General features: G+C 44.4%; 1 protein-coding gene and 1 pseudogene across 2 annotated transcripts in view; both read left to right on the top strand.

Annotated features, from left to right (window-relative positions):
- HGSNAT (heparan-alpha-glucosaminide N-acetyltransferase) overlaps positions 1–20,457 on the top strand; it is a 52,372-nt gene extending 31,915 nt beyond the window's left edge. The window contains 11 exon segments of the mRNA XM_017879654.1: positions 1,116–1,192; positions 2,829–2,859; positions 6,740–6,900; positions 8,201–8,316; positions 11,699–11,820; positions 12,534–12,660; positions 13,925–14,011; positions 17,207–17,284; positions 17,909–17,982; positions 18,076–18,188; positions 19,301–20,457. Coding sequence (XP_017735143.1) covers positions 1,116–1,192; positions 2,829–2,859; positions 6,740–6,900; positions 8,201–8,316; positions 11,699–11,820; positions 12,534–12,660; positions 13,925–14,011; positions 17,207–17,284; positions 17,909–17,982; positions 18,076–18,188; positions 19,301–19,482 — 1,168 coding nt within the window. The 3' untranslated portion in view covers positions 19,483–20,457.
- Positions 20,233–21,715, top strand: LOC108534359 (uncharacterized; annotated as a pseudogene). Its single transcript, XR_001886953.1, has 2 exons — positions 20,233–20,260; positions 20,645–21,715. The product of XR_001886953.1 is annotated as an uncharacterized LOC108534359 (transcript).
- The last annotated feature ends 227 nt before the right edge of the window (positions 21,716–21,942 follow it).

Below are 21,942 nucleotides of genomic sequence, written 5' to 3'. Positions count from 1 at the left end.
TTAAAAACTGTATAGCTAAGAATAAATATACAGGTATCAACTCTTTTATTTCTACATACTGAAGCCTTCTGAACTCTAGTGACAACCCTATAACTTTGCCCCAGTCGCACCAGAGCCCTGAGTGCCCTGGCAGGTAGATTGGAAGCAGGTAGTAAGAACAATATGATCATAATGAAACTTGCTAACAATTTTGGAGTTCTCATAATGTGCCAGTCACTGTTCTAAGTCGCCTTAATTTATTTAATATCTTAGTAATCCTATGAGATATATACTTTTAAATGCCCAATTCACATTAAAAGGAAAAGAAATTGTGCTGCCAAGTGAAGCAACTTGCCCAAGGTCACTCAGGTACCAAATAGGAAAGCCAGGGTTTGATTGCAGGCACTTGGGTTACAGAGTCTCCCAAATTAGCCTGTTGACACCTAAGGTCAGCATCCTCAGCATTCTGCACAGTTAGCCTCAAACAGTAGCACATCTGGGATCTATTACTCTGTCTTTCAGATTTCCATTGCTACTTTTTGAGATAAGATAGTCACAGATAGACAGGAACTAACATTTATTAAGTGTCTAAAATATGCTGGGCACTGGTTAGCTGCCGTGAAATAAGTCATTCTCCTTAAAAGTAACGTGTGGTTAGGGCACTTTCTTTTACAGATGAGCACACTCAGTTTACTGATGAGAACCTTGCCCAGGGTCTTATGGCTAATGACAGAAAAGGATCCAAGATTGGAATTCTGAGCTTGCTGACTCAGCTGGCTGTGTGCCTTCTACTAGAGTTCTTTAACCTGAGACATCTAAATAATTAGCTCAAAATTGAGTTATTGGAAATATTTTGCTATGTTTTCAAGTTACATAGTTTAAGACAGCAGTATAAACTTTGGTTAAGACATCATGTTGGCAATGTTGGCAATGAAGAGCTGTAGTGCATGGTCCTAATTGCAATGATTAGAAAATAATCGCTTCTTGGCCTTGATGTCTCATCTTGTGTAATAAAATGCTCAGTAGAATTACATTGTTGTATGATTGCACCTTGTGAGTATAAATGTGTCTTCAGTTCAGCCCTTCCTTTTCACATAGCAAACCCTGAAAGGCTTCTCTTTGTTGGCTTCTTCTAGGATTGCTCTCATACTCATGGTCTTTGTCAATTATGGAGGAGGAAAATATTGGTACTTCAAACACGCAAGCTGGAATGGTAAGATATTTCCTAAAAGTAATGTTGCTTACATACATCCTTCACAGAGCTTCAGGGCAGGAGAATCACTCAGCATTCTCCCCAGAAACTCCAGAAATGAGCCCCAGCAGCCTCTTCTGAGCCACTGAACTCCTGCTCTCTAGGGAGACCTGTAGATGATGATTCTGTGAGCCCTTTAGTTTTGTTCTTCCTTTTGTGTGCTGTGGATCTGTAAAGCTTCACTGTAATAACAGACTCTAGAAGTTTCTGCTGTGGGACTGAGGGACTCTGCAGAATATGTTATGGATTTGGTTGTAAATGATCATGGTCATATTCTAGATATGCCTTTTATTACAGCCACAATGCTCTTGGGGGCTCTGTCTTCCAGGACTTATGGTCTTTTTTGAGATGGTGTTGAACTAGGATTGGTCTGAGTGGTGGTGAATAATAGCTGTAAGTCTGGCTTGGTAGTTGCTTTAAGAATGGTCTCGTGCAGCTGGGCGCGGTGGCTCACGCCTGTAATCCCAGCACTTTGGGAGGCCGAGGAGGGCGGATCACGAGGTCAGGAGATCAAGACCATCCTGGCTAACACGGTGAAACCCCGTCTCTACTAAAAATACAAAAAATTAGCCCAGTGTGGTGGCAGGCGCCTGTAGTCCCAGCTACTCAGGAGGCTGAGGCAGGAGAATGGCGTGAACCCGGGAGGCGGAGCTTGCAGTGAGCTGAGATCGCGCCACTACACTCCAGCCTGGGCCACAGAGCAAGACTCCGTCTCAAAAAAAAAAGAATGGATTAGTGCTTCTTAAAGATAACAAACTTGTCTACATATTTCTAGTTCGGTTCTCCTGTGTCTAGTTATGTTCATAGGAAGTGTCCTAGCCAGGCCCAGTGCTTGGTTGCAGAGTCTCAAGGAAGAGTTTATGAGTTTACTTTCTTTTTTTTAAGGCAGAGTCTTGCTTTGTAGCCCAGCCTAGATTGCAGTGGTGTGATAACAGCCAACCACAGCCTCAACCTCCTGGGCTCAAGCAATTCTACCACCTCAGCCTCCTGAGTAGCTGGGACTACAGGTGTGAGCCACCATACCTGGCTAGTTTTTTAAAACAATTTTTAGTAGAGATGGTGTCTCTTTCTGTCGCCCAGGCTGCTCTCAGACTTCTGGGCTCAAGCGATCCTCCCACCTCAGCCTCGCAAAGTGCTGGGATTACAGGTGTGAGCCACACCACACCTGACCTATGAGTTTACTTACTTTCTTTCTCTTTTCTTTTTTGTTTGAGATGGAGTTTTACTCTTGTCACCCAGGCTGGAGTGCAATGGCACAATCTTGGCTTATTGCAACCTCTTCCTCCCACGTTCAAGCGATTCTCCTGCCTCAGTCTCCCAAGTAGCTGGAATTACAGGTGCCTGCCACCACGCTCGGCTGATTTTTGTATTTTTAATAGAGATGGGGTTTGACCATGTTGGCCAGGCTAGTCTTGAACTCCTGACCTCAGGTGATATGCCCGCCTTGTCCCCCCAAAGTGTTGGGATTACAGGCATGAGCCACCGCGCCTGGCCCTGAGTTTGTTTTCTATACCGGTGTGTAATGAAGTCCACACTAGATTTAGGAGGTATTTGTATTCTAGAGTCCTTTTGCTTATGCTTTGTACTTGTTCTGCAGGGCTGACGGTGGCTGACCTCGTGTTCCCGTGGTGAGTTGGCGGTCTGCCCTCTTCTCTTCCACAGATTGACTCCAATCTCCTGTTTTACAGATGATGCTGGAGCCTTTCTCTGAGACGGGCATGTGTTATGTGGTTAGGAATCCTTCCAAAAGTCCTGTTACTGGATAGTTCTCATACTTGACACAGTGCCTACACATGTGTATATAAAAGAGTGATTTTGGGCCGAGCGCAGTGGCTCACGCCTGTAATCCTAGCACTTTGGGAGGCCGAGGCAAGCGGATTACCTGAGGTCAGGAGTTCAAGACCAGCCTGGCCAACATGGCAAAACTCCGTCTCTACTAAAAATACAAAAAATTAGCTGGGTGCAGTGGCACGCGCCTGTAATCCCAGCTCCTCGGGAGGCTGAGGCAGGAGAATCGCTTGAAGCCAGGAGGCGGAGGTTGTGGTGAGCAGAGATTGCGCCACTGCACTCCAGCCTGGGTGACAGAGTGAGACTTCATTTCAAAAAAAAAAGAAAGAATTACAGTATATTGATTTCAGTGAATGCTAATACATTTGTAGGTGGGCAATGATAGTCATAAACTAAAATTTAAAAGAACAGCTGAGTAATTCAGTTCTGTCTCTGACCATTCATGGCTTCTTATTCTTGTGAAGGGACGTTGCCTATGTGATGTGGAATTTGTATCTTTGTTATGATATATTGAGTGACATTGCTCCCTCATTAGCAGGTAGTATCAGCCTTATTATTGTTATTTTTTATTTCAAATTTTAAATTTTTGTGGGTATATCCAAGTATATATTATGGTATACATGAGACATTTTGATGCAGGCATACAATACATAATAATCACATCAGGGTAAATGGGGTATCCACCTCCTCAGGCATTTGCCATTTTGTGTTATAAACAATCCAATTATAATTTTTTAGTTATTTTTAAATGTACAGTAAATTATTGTTGACTGTAGTCACCCTGTTGTGCTATGAAATACTTGATCTTATTCATTCCATCCAGCTGTATTTTTTTACTCATTAACCATCCACCCTCCTTCCCTCCCCACTACCCTTCCCTTCTGGTATCCATCCTTCTACTGTCTATCATCCTGAGTTCAGTTTTTTTAATTTTTAGCTCCAAAAATAAGTGGAACATGTGAAGTTTGTCTTCGCATGGCTTATTTCACTTAACATAGTGTCCTCCAGTTCCATACATGCTGTTGCAAATGACAGGATCTCATTCCTTTTTATGGCTGAATAGTACTCCATTGTGTATATGCATCACATTTTTTTTCTAAGTGTCTGTTGATGGATGCTTAGTTTGCTTCCAGATCTTGGCTATTGTGAATAGTGCTGCGATAAAGATGGGAGTATCTCTTCAATATACTGATTTCCTTTCTTTTGCGTATATTCCCAGCAGTGGGATTGCTGGATCATACGGTACCTCTATTTTTAGTTTTTGAGGAACCTCTAACCTATTGTCCATGGTGATTGTACTAATTTACATTCCCACCAACAGTGTACAACGGTTCCCTTTTCCCCATATCCTCACCAGCATTGGTTATTGCTGTCTTTTGGATAAAAGCCATTTTAAGTGGGGTAAGATGATATCTCATTTTAACTTTGACTTGCATTTCTCTGATGATCAATGATGTTGAGCACCATTTCATATTCCTGTTTGCCATTTGTATGTCTTCTTTTGAGAAATGTCTGTTCAGATCTTTTGTCTTTTTTTTTTTTTGAGACTAAGTCTTCCTCTGTAGCCCAGGTAGGAGTGCAGTGGCGTGATCTTGGCTAATCGCAACCTCCGCCTCCTGGGTTCCAGAGATTCCCCTGCCCTAGCCTCCTGAGTAGCTGGGATTACTCGGGAGGCTAGGGCACACCGAGTTTTTTTTTGCTAGGGCAAAAAAAAAACGCACCACCACACCTGGCTATTTTTTTGTACTTTTAATAGAGACAAAGTTTCACCATGTTGGTCAGGCTGGTCTTGAACTCCTGACCTCAGGTTAATCTGCCCACCTTGGCCTTCCAAAGTGCTAGGATTACAGGTGTAAGCCACCGAGCCCGGCCTTTTGATCCATTTTTAATTGGATTATTAGATTTTTTTTCCTGTAGAGGTGTTTGAGCTCCGTATATGTTCTGGCTGTTAATCGATTGTTTGCAAATATTTTCTCCCATTCCATGGGTTGTCTCTTCACTTTGTTGATTGTCTTCTTTTGTGTGCGGAAGCTTTTTACTTGATACGATCCCATTTGTCCATTTTTGCTTTGGTTACTTGTGCTTGTGTGGAGTGTTAATCAAGAAATCTTTGCCTAGTCCAGTGTCCTAGAGTGTTTCCCAAATGTTTTCTCTTAGTTTCATAGTTTGAGGTCTCAAGTTTAAGTCTTTAATCCATTTTGATTTGATTTTTTTTAATATGCTGAGCAATAGGGGTCTAGGTTCATTCTTCTGCATATGAATATCCAGTTTTCCAGCATAATTTTTTTGAAGAGACTGTGCTTTCTCCAATGTGTATTCTTGGCACTTTTGTCGAAAATGAGTTCACTATAGATATATGGATTTAGCTCTGAGTTATCTGTTCTGTCCCACTATCTATGTGTCTAATTTTATGCCACTACCATGCTGTTTCTGTTTCTATAGCTCTGTGGTATAATTTAAAGTCAGGTAATGTGATTCCTCCAGTTTTGTTCTTCTTGCTCAGGATAACTTTGACTACACTGGGTCTTTTGTGGTTCCATATGAATTTCAGCATTATTTTTTCTATTTCAGTGAAGAATGTTATTGGTATTTTGATAGGGATCGCATTGAATCTGTAGATTGCTTTAGGTAGTATGAACATTTTAACAATATTAATTTTTCTAATTTATGAACATGGAATTTCTTTCCATTTTTTGGTGCCCTCTTCAATTTCTTTCATCAATGGTTTATAGTTTTCATTGTAGAAATCCTTCTCTTCTTTGGTTAAGTTAATTTTGAGGCACTTTATTTTATTTGTGGCTATTGGAAATGGAATTTCTTGATTTCTTTTTCAGGTTGTTTTCTGTTGGCATATAGAAATACTACTTAGTTTTGTATGTTGATTTTGTATCCTGCAACTTTACTGAATTTATTGATCAGTTCTAATAGTTTTCTGGTGGAGTCTAGGTTTTTCCAAATATAAGATCATGTTATCTGCAAACAAGGATACTTTGACTTCCTCCTTTCCGACTTGGATGCCCTTTGTTTCTTTTGTCTGATTGTTCTAGCTAGGATTTCCAGTGCCATGTTGAATAACAGTGGTGAAAAGCAGGCATCTTTGTCATATTCCAGATCTTGGAGGAAAGGCTTTCAGTTTTTCCCAGACACACCAAGGAATGCAGCAAAAGCAAATTTTCATCTCTGTGATCTGTTGCCAAGCAATTAGAAAAATCAGTATTCTAACTTTTTTTTTTTTTAAATATAATTTAGTTTGGTCAAAGAAAAGAAAGGAAAATGTGTATGACTCAGACTAAATGGAGAGAATAAAAGTAAGCTTTCATTTTTCTTTCAGGTGCAGAAGTGTGTATAGAAATGATTGAAATGTCTGTTTGTTTTTCAAGGGCTTTGAGGGTGTGCTAGTGAATGTCTAGTTACTTGGAGACATTATTGTGGCATCGAATCATCATTTCTTTTTGATAACGAAATGGGAGGGTTGTCCTTGGAAATTCCATTTAATATTAAAGAAATGTTCTCCTAAGACAGGACTTGAAGGTGCACCTTCCAGCCCCATGGGGCTATATTCTGAGCTCTTCCTCTACTGTTAGCTCAGTAGTATTTCAGTAATTGGCTACTTTAAACAAATTATGGTTGCTTCTCTTTTATAGCATATTATAAAATGTTACTGATATATAGACAAAAAAATTGGAAATGGCCACCTATTAATAACTGGATTCTTTTTAGGTTTGTATTTATTATGGGATCTTCCATTTTTCTATCAATGACTTCTGTACTGCAACAGGGATGTTCAAAATTCAGATTGCTGGGGAAGATTGCATGGAGGAGTTTCCTGTTAATCTGCATAGGAATTATCATTGTGAATCCCAATTATTGCCTTGGTCCATGTAAGTACTTTTTCCCTCTGTTATATATATTCAGGTTGAAATATGGAAACTATATGTTGTAATTTGAGAGAAATGCAATTCCTCCATCTCAGGTGCCTGCAAATAGGGTAATTATTGGGAAAGTATATACAATGGTTGTCTAACTGTGAGCATTATTATTATTATTTTTGAATTTTAGACTTGGGAGGAGCCTCTGAGACTACTCACACTCTTCTCTTGTACAAAGGAAAAGTCTGAGGCCAAGAGTGATTGAAGGTTTTCTCTGGATCATCTGAGTGTAGTGAGAGGCTAGCAGGGACCAGACCAGGCTGCCTTGGTCTCCAACTTTGCCCCCTGCTAATGTGATTTCATCAGCTTTCAATAGTGTGCGGTAGTTCACGAATCCGCCTTCACTGGCACTTGTATGGCAGCTGGGTTTCTGGAAGGAGTGATATCTTTGTCATTAGTTTAGTGGTGTGCAGGGACAGCAGAGCTGAGGGAAGGCATGTGAACCCTCTGCTTTCAACAAGTATCAGAGTCGGGAGGGCACTAGTCACTGTCCTCAAGGGCCTTGCACTGTCATTAGCAGAAGAGGACACAAGTGTCTAGACAATGGCCAAATGGAGCCAAGCAGAAGAGGACACAAGTGTCTAGACAATGGCCAAATGGAGCCCTCAGGCAATATATACTTTTATAGGCACTAGCAAGAAGTGGAGGTCACTTCCAGATGGTGTTTCATATGAATGTGGCCTTGGTGGAACTCCAAAAAGGGAACCACTGCTTCCAGTAGGATTCATTTTAGGGTTTGTTATCAGGTCTGTTCTTCTGGTCATATGGTCGGGTAGCAGGTAGGGCAGGGAGTGTTAGTCAGTGGCATTCTTGTGGTGATACAGCTGGGTAGTGGGTAGGGCAAGGAGAGTGGCTTGTGTTGGGCCTGCAAGGTCCTGGCGGACGTGCAGGTTGATTGCAAATTCCTAATAGGAAAGAGCCAGGGTCAGGCGCAGGCCTGGCTTTACCACCACACCTGAGTAAGACGCTTTGGTTCTTATCCTAGTCTGCCACCAGGGCAGCTTCCTGTTTTGAGTTTGAGCCATGTCCCTGACTGACCCTCCCTATATTAAGAGGGATTGGCCTGTTTTTGGAAGCTGGGCTGAGCCCATGTCTCTTGACCATATATATTTCCACGTCCAAGAGCTTAAAAAAGACTTGCTTAGATGCAATATAGGTATGTATGTCTTCCCTTTTAGGAAACAAATAATGTTGCCCTGGGATGAGACAAGAAGTCTTGGCTAACACTCGACCTAACTTGTGTCTTCCACAGTGTCTTGGGACAAGGTGCGCATTCCTGGTGTGCTGCAGCGCTTGGGAGTGACATACTTTGTGGTTGCTGTGTTGGAGCTCCTCTTTGCTAAACCTGTGCCTGAACATTGTGCCTTGGTGAGAAACCATGTTTTAATTAAGAAAAACTTTTTTAAAATTAAATAAATGTATTGTGTAGTGATACGGTCTCACTATGTTGTCCAGACTGGTCTCTAACTCCTGGCTTGAAGTGATCCTCCTGCCTTGGCCACCCAAAGCGCGAGGATTACAGGTGTGAGCCACCATGCCTGGCCAGAAGCTGTGTTCTTGTTGTTGATACAGGGTCTTGCTGTGTTGCCCAGGCTGGAGTGCAGTGGTGTGATCTTGGCTCACTGAAGCCTCAACATCCCAGGCTCAAGTGATCCTCCCTCCTCAGTCTCCTAATTAGCTGAGACTACAGGAGCGCACCACCATGCCTGGCTAATTTTGTCTATTTTTTTTGTAGAGACAAGGTCTCACCATGTTGCCCAGGCTGGCTTCAAACTCCTGGACTCAGGTGATTTTCCTGCCTCGGCCTCCCAAATTGCTGGGATTACAGGTGTGAGCCACCATGCCCAGCTAAAACAGTGTTTTTTTTAAAAAAGAGAGAACAGGCCGGGCGCGGTGGCTCAAGCCTGTAATCCCAGCACTTTGGGAGGCCGAGACGGGCGGATCACAAGGTCAGGAGATCGAGACCATCCTGGCTAATACGGTGAAACCCCGTCTCTACTAAAGAATACAAAAAACTAGCCGGGCGACGAGGCGGGCGCCTGTAGTCCCAGCTACTTGGGAGGCTGAGGCAGGAGAATGGCGTGAACCTGGGAGGCGGAGCTTGCAGTGAGCTGAGATCCGGCCACTGCACTCCAGCCTGGGCGACAGAGCCAGACTCCGTCTCAAAAAAAAAAAAAAAAAAAAGAGAGAGAGAACAAAGGGGGATATGGTTTTTAGAACTTCTAAAATTTCTGCGTGCAATACTGTACATCTGCTAATCAAATACATTCTGATTTTCACTTTCATTATTTTATTTAATCTTTATATCAATGTTTTTATTGTAAAATACACATGAAATGAGATCTAGCCTCTTAACAAATTTGTCAGCAGACAGTAATCACATGCATTCTTTTTTCCTCCTATTTTTAGTTGATACGTAATAATTGTACAGATTTATGAGGCTCAGAGTAATATTTTGATACCTGTGTATCATACAGTGTATAATGATCAAATTCATCACCTCAGTTATTATCATTTCTTTGGGTCAGGAACATGCACAGTCCTTTCTGCTAGTTTCAAATGCATTCTTTTTTACTTACTTCTTGGAAACAGGGTCTCACTCTGTCACCCAGGCTGGAATGCAGGGGCATGATCTCAACTCACTGTTGCCTCGACCTCCCAGGCTCAAGCGATTCTCCTGCCTCAGCCTCCTGAGTAGCTGGGACTGTAGGCATGTACTACCATGCCCAGCTAATGATTGTATTTATTGTAGAAATGACGTTTCACCTTGTTGCCCAGGCTAGTCTTGAACTCCTGGGCTCAAGCGATTTACCGGCTTCAGCCTCCCAAAATGCTGGGACTACAGGTGTGAGTCACCATGCCTGGCCCCATTCTTTTTTTTTTTTTTTTTGAGACAGAATCTCACTCTGTCCCCTAGGCTGGAGAGCAGTGGCACAATCTTGGCTCACTGCAAGCACCTCCCAGATTCACGCCATTCTTCTGCCTCAGCCTCCCGGGTAGCTGGGTCTACAGGCGCCCGCCACCACGCCTGGCTAATTTTTTGTATTTTTTAGTAGAGATGGGATTTCACCGTGTTAGCCAGGATGGTCTCGATCTCCTGACCTCGTGATCCGCCCGTCTCAGCCTCCCAAAGTGCTGGGATTACAGGCGTGAGCCACCGTGCTTGGCCACCTGTCCCCATTCTTGATGGTATTAAATAATACCACCAGCATCCAGTTTGCTGGTTCAGTCTCATGGGACATTATTGCGATTTTTTTCAATTTCATTGTAGCATAACATATATATGTAAAATTCATGTAACATTTTGGTATCTATTCAAATGCTGTAAAATTCAATTTTGAGGATGATCCCCAGGTAGGGCATGGGAGAGTGACGGTATTGTGCTTGGCTATTTGCATTGCTTCTTTATCAGAAGTGTGTCAGAGTCCCATCTCATTTGTACTTACTTCCTCTCTTACTATAAATTGCTAGGTGGAGTTTACCCAGGTGACAGTTACTTCTTTCCCCCACCCACCATTAGTGACAAAAATTCTGATGGAAATGTTTAAAATCTTCCATTTGGGGTCCTATTCAACAATCAGTTAATAAAACTGTGTTGTCTTCTAGCTTCTTTCAAGATATGTAACTAGCAAGTTCATCACTGAATCCCGTGTTCTCTGGGTGCTTCCTGTAATGTTCATTATCTACTTTGCAGGGCGTTTTAGTCATTGTTGCTCTTTCCCCCTCTGCCCTTGTCATTAATGTGTCCCCTGGCTGTGTCCTTAAGGTGAAGGAGAGGCGAGATATGCATGAGTGGGCACGGAGCTTGGTCTGCCATGGATATCAAAGCTGCCATTTTCAGCCCTTCTGTGGGACCTGAGGGTCCACAGAGGCACATCCCAGGACATCACCATAGTGTGAGGGGTTCAGTGGGACGCTAAGAACAGGTGGGCTGCACCCTTTCTTCTTTCAACCACACAGATCCAAAAGTTTGAATTTCATTTTCTTACTTAAAATTTTATTTTAATTTTAAATCACAGGTATATTGATGTATAATTCGTGTACCATAAAAATCCCATGTTGAAAGTGTACAATATGATGATATTTGCTCTATTCAGAGTTGTGCAGCTGTCACCAGTCTATAATTCTGGAAGGTTGTCCTTACCCCATGAAGAACCCTGCACTCACCGCCAGTCACTCCCCACGTCACAACTCACCCAGCTCCAGGCAACCCCAGCCTACTTTCTGTCTCTACACATGTACCTGCTCTAAGACAGTCCCTATACACGAAGTCATATAACATGTGGCATTTTGTGTCTGACTGCTTCCATTTAGCATGCTTTTTGAGGTTCATCCATGTTGCATGCGTCAGCACTTCTTTCCAAAATTGCTGAATTAGATTCCGCTTTAGGGATACACCACATTTTGCTCACCCATTTATCAGTTGATGGACGTTTGACTTGTTTCCCCTTTTTTTGCTGTTGTGAACAATGTTCCTGTGTGTATGTGTACAAGTTTTTGTGTGAACATATGTTTTCAGTTCTCTTGGGTGTAGGAATAGAATTGCCTGCTGATTTCTTTTGAATGGGTGTTTTGCTGTGAGATTTCATGGAGAGGGAACATCTGGAGAACGTAACGCATAGTCAGTAAGTTTTTGTATTACTGCCAAAATGGCCAAGAAAAGAGTCACTGGGAATTTCCCAAAGACGTGCTTAGTCCCCTTCTATTTGCATTTACTTCATGCGTGTTTTATTTTTCTGCCCCCCCTCAGGAGAGGAGCTGCCTTTCTCTTCGAGACATCACATCCAGCTGGCCTCAGTGGCTGCTCATCCTGGCACTGGAAGGCCTGTGGCTGGGCTTGACATTCCTCCTGCCAGTCCCTGGGTGCCCTACGTAAGCGAACCCCTGGGAGTCATCCCTTGTGCATGTCCTGTTCTGCCCAGTCAGAGGTTCTGGGCTTTCACAAGTCTGAAGTCAGAGGAATTCTCTTTCCCTCTTCCTTCTCCTTTGAGGCCTGCTTTGCATGGGGAGAGGAGATTGGCACGTGTCCGGAGTGATTTCCCTGTGGGTGGTGTGAGGGTCAGCTTGAATATAAATCGGGCCTCCCACCTTCACAGTGTGGGAGCAGTTTATTGGTGAGCGTGCATGAGCCAGAGGGACGTTTTAGCTGGCCCATGTTGGGACTCTCTGAACTGGGCTGCATACATAGCCAATATACACCATGGTCGGGTTTTGTTTTTTTTTTTTTTGGGAGATGGAGTCTTGCTCTGTTGCCCAGGCTGGAATGCAGTGGCATGAACTTGGCTCACTGCAACCTCCACCTCCCAGGTTCAAGCAATTCTCCTGCATTAGCCTCCCAAGTAGCTGGGATTACAGGTGCACACCACCATGCCCGGCTAATTTTTGTATTTTAGTAGAGACAGGGTTTCACCATGTTGGCCAGGCTGATCTTGTACTCCTAACCTCAGGTGATCCACCCGCCTTGGCCTCCCAAAGTGATGGGATTACAGGCGTGAGCCACCGTGCCCAGCCTGAGGTTTTTTCATTCTCGTCCCTCTGTTTGCCCTTCTGAGGTCTTGTCATTTACATGGTTTTTGCCTTCCTAGTGGTTATCTTGGTCCTGGGGGCATTGGAGATTTTGGCAAGTATCCCAATTGCACTGGAGGAGCTGCGGGCTACATCGACCGCCTGCTGCTGGGAGACGATCACCTTTACCAGCACCCATCTTCTACTGTGAGTTCGCTTAGAACTGGGAGCTCAGGCTTTCAAAAGTGAAGGAAAGAACAAGCCAGCCAACTTTAAACCATGCCCATTTAAGAAAATGCACTGAGAACTGATGTTTATTTGAAAAGTCTGCTAACTTAATGACTTTAGGGTTCACTGTATGGCAGTGTGATTAATTATTTTGGATTTTAAAGTGAGAATGTGGAGCTGGGCACAGTGACTCACACCTGCATTCCCAGCTACTCGGGAGGCCGAGGTGAGAGGATTGCTTGAGCCCAGGAGTCCAAGACCAGCCTGTGCAATAGTGAGACCCCGTCTCTCTAAGGAAAAAAAAAAGTGAGAATGCATTGTGTAAATGATCATAGCACAGTGCTTTTCTGTATGTCTCATGTCAGATTTCCTGGCAGCAGACCTTGAGACAGAGGGTCACATGCAGGAAGTTGATCAGGCAGTCCTTGCAGGGGAATGAAGGAGGCAGGACTGCCCAGAGGGAGAAGTTGACTTGCACTGCAGCCCCAACAAAGGACCCAGGGGCACCAGGGAGGCGCTACAGAGTTGTTCTGAATTGAGGCGAGGGATTGGGCCCTTCCTACCCCCCGATGGTGCGGAAGGACCCTTCAAAAGGCTGATCCCTGGAGAGGCAGCTGTCTTCAGTCAAGGGCAGATCCAGAAGAGGCCCCTGTCTGAGAGCTGTGGTCATGAATACTTCCAGCAGCTGGAGGAATGAAGGCTTCCGTGCTGAAAGGGTTGGAGGGCTCTGGGGGTGCATGACAGCACCTATTACACTGTTCATTTCCAGATTTCTACAATTTCTGCAGTAACGTTTATTTTATAGTAAGAAAGATACATATTTTAAAATGTTATTTGCCTTAAAAGAAGATAGGAAGCTGTTGATGCTACAGTAGGGTTGACTAAAAAGAATAAATCTGGAAATTAGGAAGGTACGTGCATTGCATTTGAAGCTGGTCAGGGAGGCGTCATGTCACAAGGCCTGGGGCCAGTGCTGTTTGCTGCTCTTGCTGCAATCACGGTGGCTGCTAGACCGTGGCTTGTCCCTGGGCATCTCTGTTCCCTGCTGAGTGTCCACACCGCACACTTTCTTAGCCAGAAGCATTCTGCCTGTTATACCTCTAAGTTAGCAATGAATTTCTGCAGTAAAAACAGAAAACCATGGTGTACTGGAGTGTATTCAGGTTTGTATTTGGTCTAGGAGCTGTTTGTGTGTGTTTTCGGGTCAGTGAATGAGTGCTGCCTTCTGCTTCTGTTTGTTAAGGTGCTTTACCACACCGAGGTGGCCTATGACCCTGAGGGCATCCTGGGCACCATCAACTCCATCGTGATGGCCTTTTTAGGAGTACAGGTATTTGTTCATTTCATTAGGTTACTTTTTCTGACAGTTTATGATGTTTTATTCACTCATTTAAAAACCATTTCATTAAAATAATTGGAAGCATATTCTGTCCTGTGCTATGGGTCTAATATATTCTGTTATCTTTGACAGATTGTGCAGAAACAAAAGTTACTGAAATTCAGCACATTCAAGTAATTAGATATAATTCTTATATTCCCCCAAAAAATCTTATTTATATGACTTATCTTAGCTTGGCAGTTTCTGGATAAAATGTTTCTCTTGCCAAACTGCAGTGGCTCATGCCTATAACTCCAACACTTTGGGAAGCCAAGGCAGGAGGATCGCTTGAGTCCAGGAGTTTGAGACCAGCCTGGGCAACATAGTGAGACCCTGTCTCTACAAAAAATTAAAAATATTAGCCAGGCATGACGGCACACGCCTGTAGTCCCAGCTACTTGGGAGCTGAGGTAGGAGTATGGCTTGAGCCCAGGAAGTTGAGACTGCAGCGAGCCTTGATTGCACCACTGTACTCCTGCCAGGGCAACAGAGTGAGACCCTGTCTCAAAAAAGAAAAAAGGGTTTTCCTGATGGAGTATGCAGACTATGTGGGTGTTGGTAACAATGGGAAGTCACTGTGTCATTTGTCACAATTCTTTCATATACCCTTGTATTAGTCTGTGTGTCCTGACCTAACAAAATACCCGAGACTGAGTAATTCATAAAGAACAGTAACACTGCAGGTTCATTTGTCTGGTGAGGGTCTGGTCTCTCCTCCCAGGGTGGCAACTTGATTGGGGCATGTCGTTCAGAGGGGACAAATACCATGTCCTCACAGGGTGTCCCCACCTGCTGGTAAAAGGGCAGAGACGGGACTTACTGCCTCAAGCCCTTTTCTAGGCCATTCATGAGGGTGGAGCCCTCACGGTGCAGTTACCTCCCGAGGCCACACCTTCTCATACCGTCACCTTGGTGATTAGGTTTCAACATAGGAAATTTGGAGGGACAGACATTCAAACCACAGCACACTGTCATGGCTTCAGAGCATGAGAATTTATACCAAAGTCAATACAGGTTATTCTTGGTTTGTCTCACCTGTCTTTTGTTAAAGTTCTGAGCAGTCTAGATTTCAAGTCCCCAAAGTTCTCCTTGTTGGTGTTTGAAACTACTGTTTGAGGGGAGCTAACTGGGAGGGGAAAAGACTTTTGGAAAGCATTGCCAGCAGAACTTTCTGTGGGAATAAAAATATTTCTTCTCCGTGCTATCTAGTGGGGCAGTCCCTAGCCAGGGTTGCTGTTGAGCATTTGAGATGTGGTGAGTGTGACTGAAGAACTGAATTTTAAATTTTACTTGATGTAATTTTAAATTTAGATGGTCACTTGTGGCTAGTGGTTTGGCTGTTGGGTAGTGCAGATCTGAAGCATACACAGGTGACCCTGGAACACCTCGGGGCATGGGGACACTGTCCCCCCATGCAGTGAAAAATCCACAGAGGACTTTTGACTCCCCCAAAACTTAAACACTAATAGCCTGCTATTGACCCAAAGCCTTACATCAACTGTCGATTCACACATATTTTATAAAAATATTATGTACTATATTTTTATAATAAAGTAAGCTCAAGAAAAGAAAATGTTATTAAAGCCATAAGGAAGAGAAAATCTATGTCCTATTCACTAAGTGGGAGTGGATCATCATGAAGGTCTGCATCTTCATCATCATGTTGAGTAGGAGGAGAAGGAGGAGGAGGGAGTGGAGGAGGAAGAGGAGGAGGATGAGGGTGTGGATGAGGAGGAAGAGGAGGAGGGTGTGGAGGAGGAGGATGAGGGGGTGTAGGAAGAGGGAGGGAAGATGAGGGTGTGATGAAGAGGAAGGAGGAGGAGGGTGTGGAGGAGGAGGAAGGAGGAGGAGGTGTGGAAGGAGGAGGATGAGGGGGTGTAGGAAGAGGAGGAGGAAGGAGTGGAGGAAGAGGAGGAGGAGGGGTAGAGGAAGAGGAGGGGTGGAGGAGGAGGAAGAGGAGGGGTCAAGGAGGAGGAAGAGGAGGAGGGGTGGAGGAGGAGGGGTCAGTCTTGCTGTCTCAGGGGTAGCAGAGGTGGAAGAGAATCCGCGTATAAGCAGACCTACACAGTTCAAACCTGTGTTGTTTAAGGGTCAGCTGTACATTTTGGTGATGAAATAATTTTGTATTTAGAAATACTGCCTTTATCTCTGTAGCACTTTCTAGTTGATATTGTGCTTTTCCGTACATCCATGTAATCCCTACATATGCTTTCTAGGTAGATCTGTGTCCCTGGAGTGGTCAGTCGACTGGGGAGGCTAGGAGTGCAGACCTGGAGCCACACTCCCTGGGTTTGTGTCCAGCTCTGCCACTTCCCAGCTGGGTGACCTTGGGCGTGTGGCTGACCCACTCTGTGCTTCAACAGCACCTACTTCAGAAAGGTGTTGCAAGGATTGAATAAGTTAATTCATGTAAAGTTCCAAGAACTGGCACATAAAAACATTGATTAATATTAGCTATTACTATAAAATTATGTTTAAAGCTTCTTAACCTTTGATATTTTCAAAAATGAATTCCTAATTTCAGAGGGATTGTATGTAAAGTCCATATTTCACTGTTTTTAGATGTTTCCCTGCCTCCCCCACCCTGCGTCTGGTTCTACCCTGTCCCGGTCCCTCTTCCTAGTGCTGCTCAGACTGGGTCACCGAACAGGCCTGTCTAAGGGGACCCTTGTCACCTTTGTGGGGAATTCTCCTTGGGCCCTGCCTGGAAGTGAGAGCCACGGAGCCTGCCCAGGCGCCTCTTCTCCTCCTTTCCCCACACCCTGGGCTTCTGCATTCCCTGCAGCACTGGAGATGTGGTGTGGCTCTCACGCTTCCCCCGAGCTCTGTGCCTGCTGCCCCATTCTGCCCAGGAGCCTCTTCCTGCTGGGACCCTCTGGTGCTCTGGCCTCACCTCTGTGGCTCCTCTCTGATGCCTCCTCCTCTCTGATGTTTCCTCCTTCCCAGAGAGGGTGTTCATCTCTGGTCCTCCTTCAGCCTCTACTAGTCAAAGGCAGGGGTGATGTTTCCCTCCTCCCTGTAATTCCAGCACCTAGTAGCGTGCCCAGCAAGTGAATCTCTTTGTCGCGTAGTTAAGACAGTGGATGAATATGAAATGAAAATATTCCTTTGGCAATTCTTTTGGTCACACTGTGTTATCTCCTCCAGGCAGGAAAAATACTATTGTATTACAAGGCTCAGACCAAAGACATCCTGATTCGATTCATTGCTTGGTGTTGTATTCTTGTAAGTAAGCAGCGTTCCTCACTGAAATTCCTTTCCTTCACACGTGTATTTAAAAGGAATAAAATGTTTAGCAACACTGAGATAGCCATTGTCACCACATGGCAGCAGGTACCATTTTCTTCACTTGAATAACAGAGAGGAACAAATCTTTCCACCTAAATGCACAGATTTATTTTCTTAGGAAAATGTCTTTATCAATAAGACAGTGTTTGCCATCAGATAGCCAGGAATGCCTGAAGAAATGTGAGGTATGGGCTCTATGTGGAGTGGTGTATCAGAGAGACTGGGCAAATCAGACCAGGTTGCAGACATCAACTTCCAGATTACATGGGAAAGAGAGTTGCAAGGTTGACTGTGTATTTCATCCTGACCGCAGTCATGCCTCTTCTCCGGAGTCACTGTCATTTAATCAGTAAGCTTACCCTCTTCAACTCAGCAGAATGGTGAACAGATTTTGGGAGAATATTTTTTAGTTCATACATTTAAAAAATATGTTTCCAGTTAAAAGAGAAACATTTCAGCCTTCTCTACGTGATTAAATAACTAATATATATTGATGTTGAAACCAAATGTTTTCTGAGATAATAATATAAAATATTAACATTCTTCTCTTCCCCGTTATAGGGGCTCATTTCTGTTGTTCTGACGAAAGTTTCTGAAAATGAAGGCTTTATTCCAGTAAACAAAACCTCTGGTATGTATGGAAAAGCATGATTTTATGGATGATTGTTCATGTTGAAATTGGATTCGTTCTGCACAAGCACTGAAAACACCTCCTCCACCCCTCCCAGGTCCCTTTCGTATGTCACCACGCTCAGTTCTTTTGCCTTCTTCATCCTGCTGGTCCTGTACCCGGTTGTGGATGTGAAGGGGCTGTGGACAGGAACCCCATTCTTTTATCCAGGTAAGTCACCTCCAACCCCAAACACAGCTGGGATGGTGACCAGGGGGGTGGGCCCAGGGACCGCTGGAGCATCCTCGGTCTTGAGCCACTGCCCTAGTGGCAGGTGTCCAAAAGCCAGGCTGAGGGAGGAAGCAGCAGGGGCCACATTGTCCAAGGTCACATCAGGTGTCACTGGCCTGCTCCGAAGCAGTCCACCCCATTTTCACCCATGTAGGTTGTGGAGTCCTTGTATGACAGTTTGTGACCACCTGTTTCTTCAGTCTATACCAAATTGTGGAGGAGCGGAAATGATTCGGGGCACATTATCCAGTTTCTGGTTCTTAATAATGGGACTATGCTTGCTTTCTTAATATAAATCCACTACCGTAGAGATTGTGCATTAGAAGAAATACCAAGAGGTGATATCAAGGGATAAATGGAATGATTTGGATACAGTTCCACCCAAGGACTTAGAAACACACCAGATTATTTCGATGCCTCATTTCAGCTCTTTGATTTGAGGAATAGTTACATTCCTTGGACCGCAGATTTTCTGCCTAGAAAATATAAGTTATAACAACAATTTTAGCTTTCCTTTCAGATTTAGTATTCAGGAATTACGCTGTTAGAAAATGAATATTTTCTAATACCCTTTTTATTGTTTTGAGACAGAGTCTTGCTCTGTTGCCTAGGCTGGAGTGCAGTGGTATGATTTAGGCTCACTGCAACCTCCACCTCCCAGGTTCAAGTGATTCTTGTGCCTCAGCCTCCCAAGAAGCTGGGATTATAGGCGCACCCCACCACACCCAGCTAATTTTGTATTTTTAGTAGAGACAGGGTTTCACCATGTTGGCCAGGCTGGTTTTGAACTCCTGGCCTTAAGCGATCCACCCGCTTTGGCCTCCCAAAGTGCTGGGATTATAGGCGTGAGCCACTGCACCAGGCCTTTCAATAATTTTTTATATGGTTTATACTTAAATACCTAAGATATGCATTACTTATTTTTGGCAGTAGCCAGCAATGGAAGTGCACACTTTTTGTTTTTTCATTGAACTGGTTTCAAGAATTAAATAGACAGTCAGATATGACTCATCTGTAAGAAACATGATCTTCTGTATGTCTCTCTCCTTAAGGAATGAATTCTATTCTGGTGTATGTCGGCCATGAGGTGTTTGAGAACTACTTCCCCTTTCAGTGGAAGCTGAAGGACAACCAGTCCCACAAGGAGCACCTGACTCAGAACCTCGTTGCCACTGCCCTCTGGGTGCTCATTGCCTATATCCTCTACAGAAAGAAGATTTTTTGGAAAATCTGATGGTTGCCACTGAGATGTGCTGCTGGAAGACTCTAGTAGGCCTGCAGGGTGGACTGAAGCAGCCTTCCTTAAAGGGAAGCATTCATTAGGAAATTGACTAGCTGTGTGTTTACAGACTCTGGGGGAAGATGCTGGTGTCCTCAAACTGGTTAACTGTGACACGGCTCGCCAGAATTCTGCCTATTTGTGACTTACAGATTTGAAATGTAATTGTCTTTTTTCCTCCATCTTCTGTGGAAATGGATGTATTTGGAACTTCATTCCGAGGAGATCAGCTTTAACTTTCCAAAAGGGAATTGCCATGGGTGTTCTTATTCTGTGGTGGGTGAAACAATCTGAGGTCTGGTTCTTGCTGACCTTATTTCCCTGCAAACTTCCTTTCCACGCTTACGCGGACACCAACGTGAAATGCTGTCATTCCTACTGCGGCTGCTATGAAGCTTACTGGATGTGATGTGTCACAATTTAGTCTATTTTTTTGATTAAATGCAGTTTAATGTTTCCAGAAAGCCAAAGTAATTTTCTCTTCAGATATGCAAGGCTTTGGTGGGTCCAAAAAATGTCTATCACAAGCCATTTTTTCCTTTTCCTCTCTCAAAAAGTTAAGATATCTATGTGTTATTCCTATCCCCTCTTGCCTATGTATCTGTCTGTCTGTCCATCATCTTCCTTCCTCCCTCTCTCTGTGCATCTGGATGGCAGCCACTGCCCAGGGGAGTGACTTGGGGAGGGCAGGCACTGTCCTTGCCCATGGGTCCAGCTGAGCCATCCCTGCTGGGTGAGATGCTGGGCAAGACCCTTGGCCCGCCTGGGCCTTGGCTTCCTCACTTGTGAAATGAGCGGGAAGATGACTTTCAGTTCCCTTCCACCTCTTAGACATGGTGAGGTGACAGACATCGAAAGCTTTTCTGAAATCTTCAGAAGAAACAGTTTCATTACAGAAAACTCTTCAAAATAAATAATAATGAAAATTTTAAAAACTCTCATTGGAGTAAGTCTTTTCAAGATGACCCTCCACAATGGAGGCAGTATTCCTACTTGTCATCACACAGCTGAAGACATTGTTTCTTAGGTGTGAAATCGGGGACGCAGAGACACAGGGCACTGTTCATGGGAGGCATCGTCACCCTTCTCAGTGTTCTGTGGGAATTTCTTATGTGAGGAAAACGTGGCCACAGGGTTGTGCTGTACCCACCCTTCTCCGGCGAGACAGCCCTCGGCCTGTGCCACTGCTTCCAGCCTCACCACTGCATGACAACTTTTGGTCTGTTTCCAGCTCTGCCCTCTGCCCTGAATTCTCATCCGGCTTGTACTTGCCTGCTTGACCCCTCCACCTGGAGGCCAGCCCATGTCTCAGGCTCAGCCCTACCCTCCTCTCCTCAAATTCAGAGTGTTTCCTGTTTAGGTTTCCCTGGCTTTGTGAATGGATCATGCGTCTCTAGGTACAAACCTGCCATCATCTTTCTGCCTGCCTCACCTCCACCGGATCTCCCCAGTTCTGTCTCCATCTTCCACCTGTAGCTGCTCTGTTCTCATGGTCACTGCCACATCACTCGAGTCCAGACCCTTGTTATCATTTTCAAACTGGACTCCTTCCCTTGTTCCCCCATTCTTAAAGCCACCTGTCCACTGCCACCAGATTAAGCTTTCTCTAGCCAGATCACCTCTCTTTGAGAAACCTCCATTGAAACGGAAACACCATTGCCTGGCACACATACTCACATACTCAGCTTCCCGTCTTGATCCCCATGCATCTTTCCAGCCTCCCCTTCCACTCTACTCCCTCCTGCCCCTCCCCTCTGAATCCAACGCAGCGGGCTTCTTCTGCCTCCATCACATCACAGAAGTACCTCCTGCTTCTGGTTTCAATTAGAGCCTTCCCCGATTACATTTTCCTCTGAATTTTTTCCTATCTACATTTGATCTGTCATGTTTAAACCCCCTACTTCTAAAGGACCTTCTCTAATCTCATCCTCATCCCCAAATAGTGTTTTCTTCCTCTGGGTTCTTGTAATGTTGGTATCAATTTCAGCATTTAGTGCTTCCTGCCTAGTGTGACAGTTACCTGTGTGCATGTGCAGTTTCTAATTTCCCATGCTAGACTGTGAGCTTCCTAAGGCAAGAATCATGCCTTGTTGGTTTCTGTATTCCTCATGGTGCCAAACACAGTGCCTTGTACATTGCAGGCGCTAAATAAACATTTTTAAAGCAAAGTGATGTGGATTTTTAAAATAAATATTTAAGTGCTGGTAAGATGAGCATGTGTCCGGGGTGCCCATGAAATGTTCATGGGGCTGTGTGGGGACAGTTGTCATTCCTCCTCCTGCCACCCTTTTCTTGCAGTGAGTCACTGTGGATGGTCCGAGCTGTGTCATCCCAAAGTTCAGCAGGGAAAGCTGAGCTGGGCCTCTCCAGATGAGTTTTCTAGAAGTGTTTCTCAAACTGTGGGTTACATCAACT

This window comes from Rhinopithecus bieti, unplaced genomic scaffold, assembly GCF_001698545.2.
Source record: "Rhinopithecus bieti isolate Rb0 unplaced genomic scaffold, ASM169854v2 scaffold_12127, whole genome shotgun sequence".
Classification (NCBI taxonomy): domain Eukaryota; kingdom Metazoa; phylum Chordata; class Mammalia; order Primates; family Cercopithecidae; genus Rhinopithecus; species Rhinopithecus bieti.
Note: the sequence above shows the minus strand (reverse complement) of the source record. Positions and strands in the feature narration are given on the sequence as shown.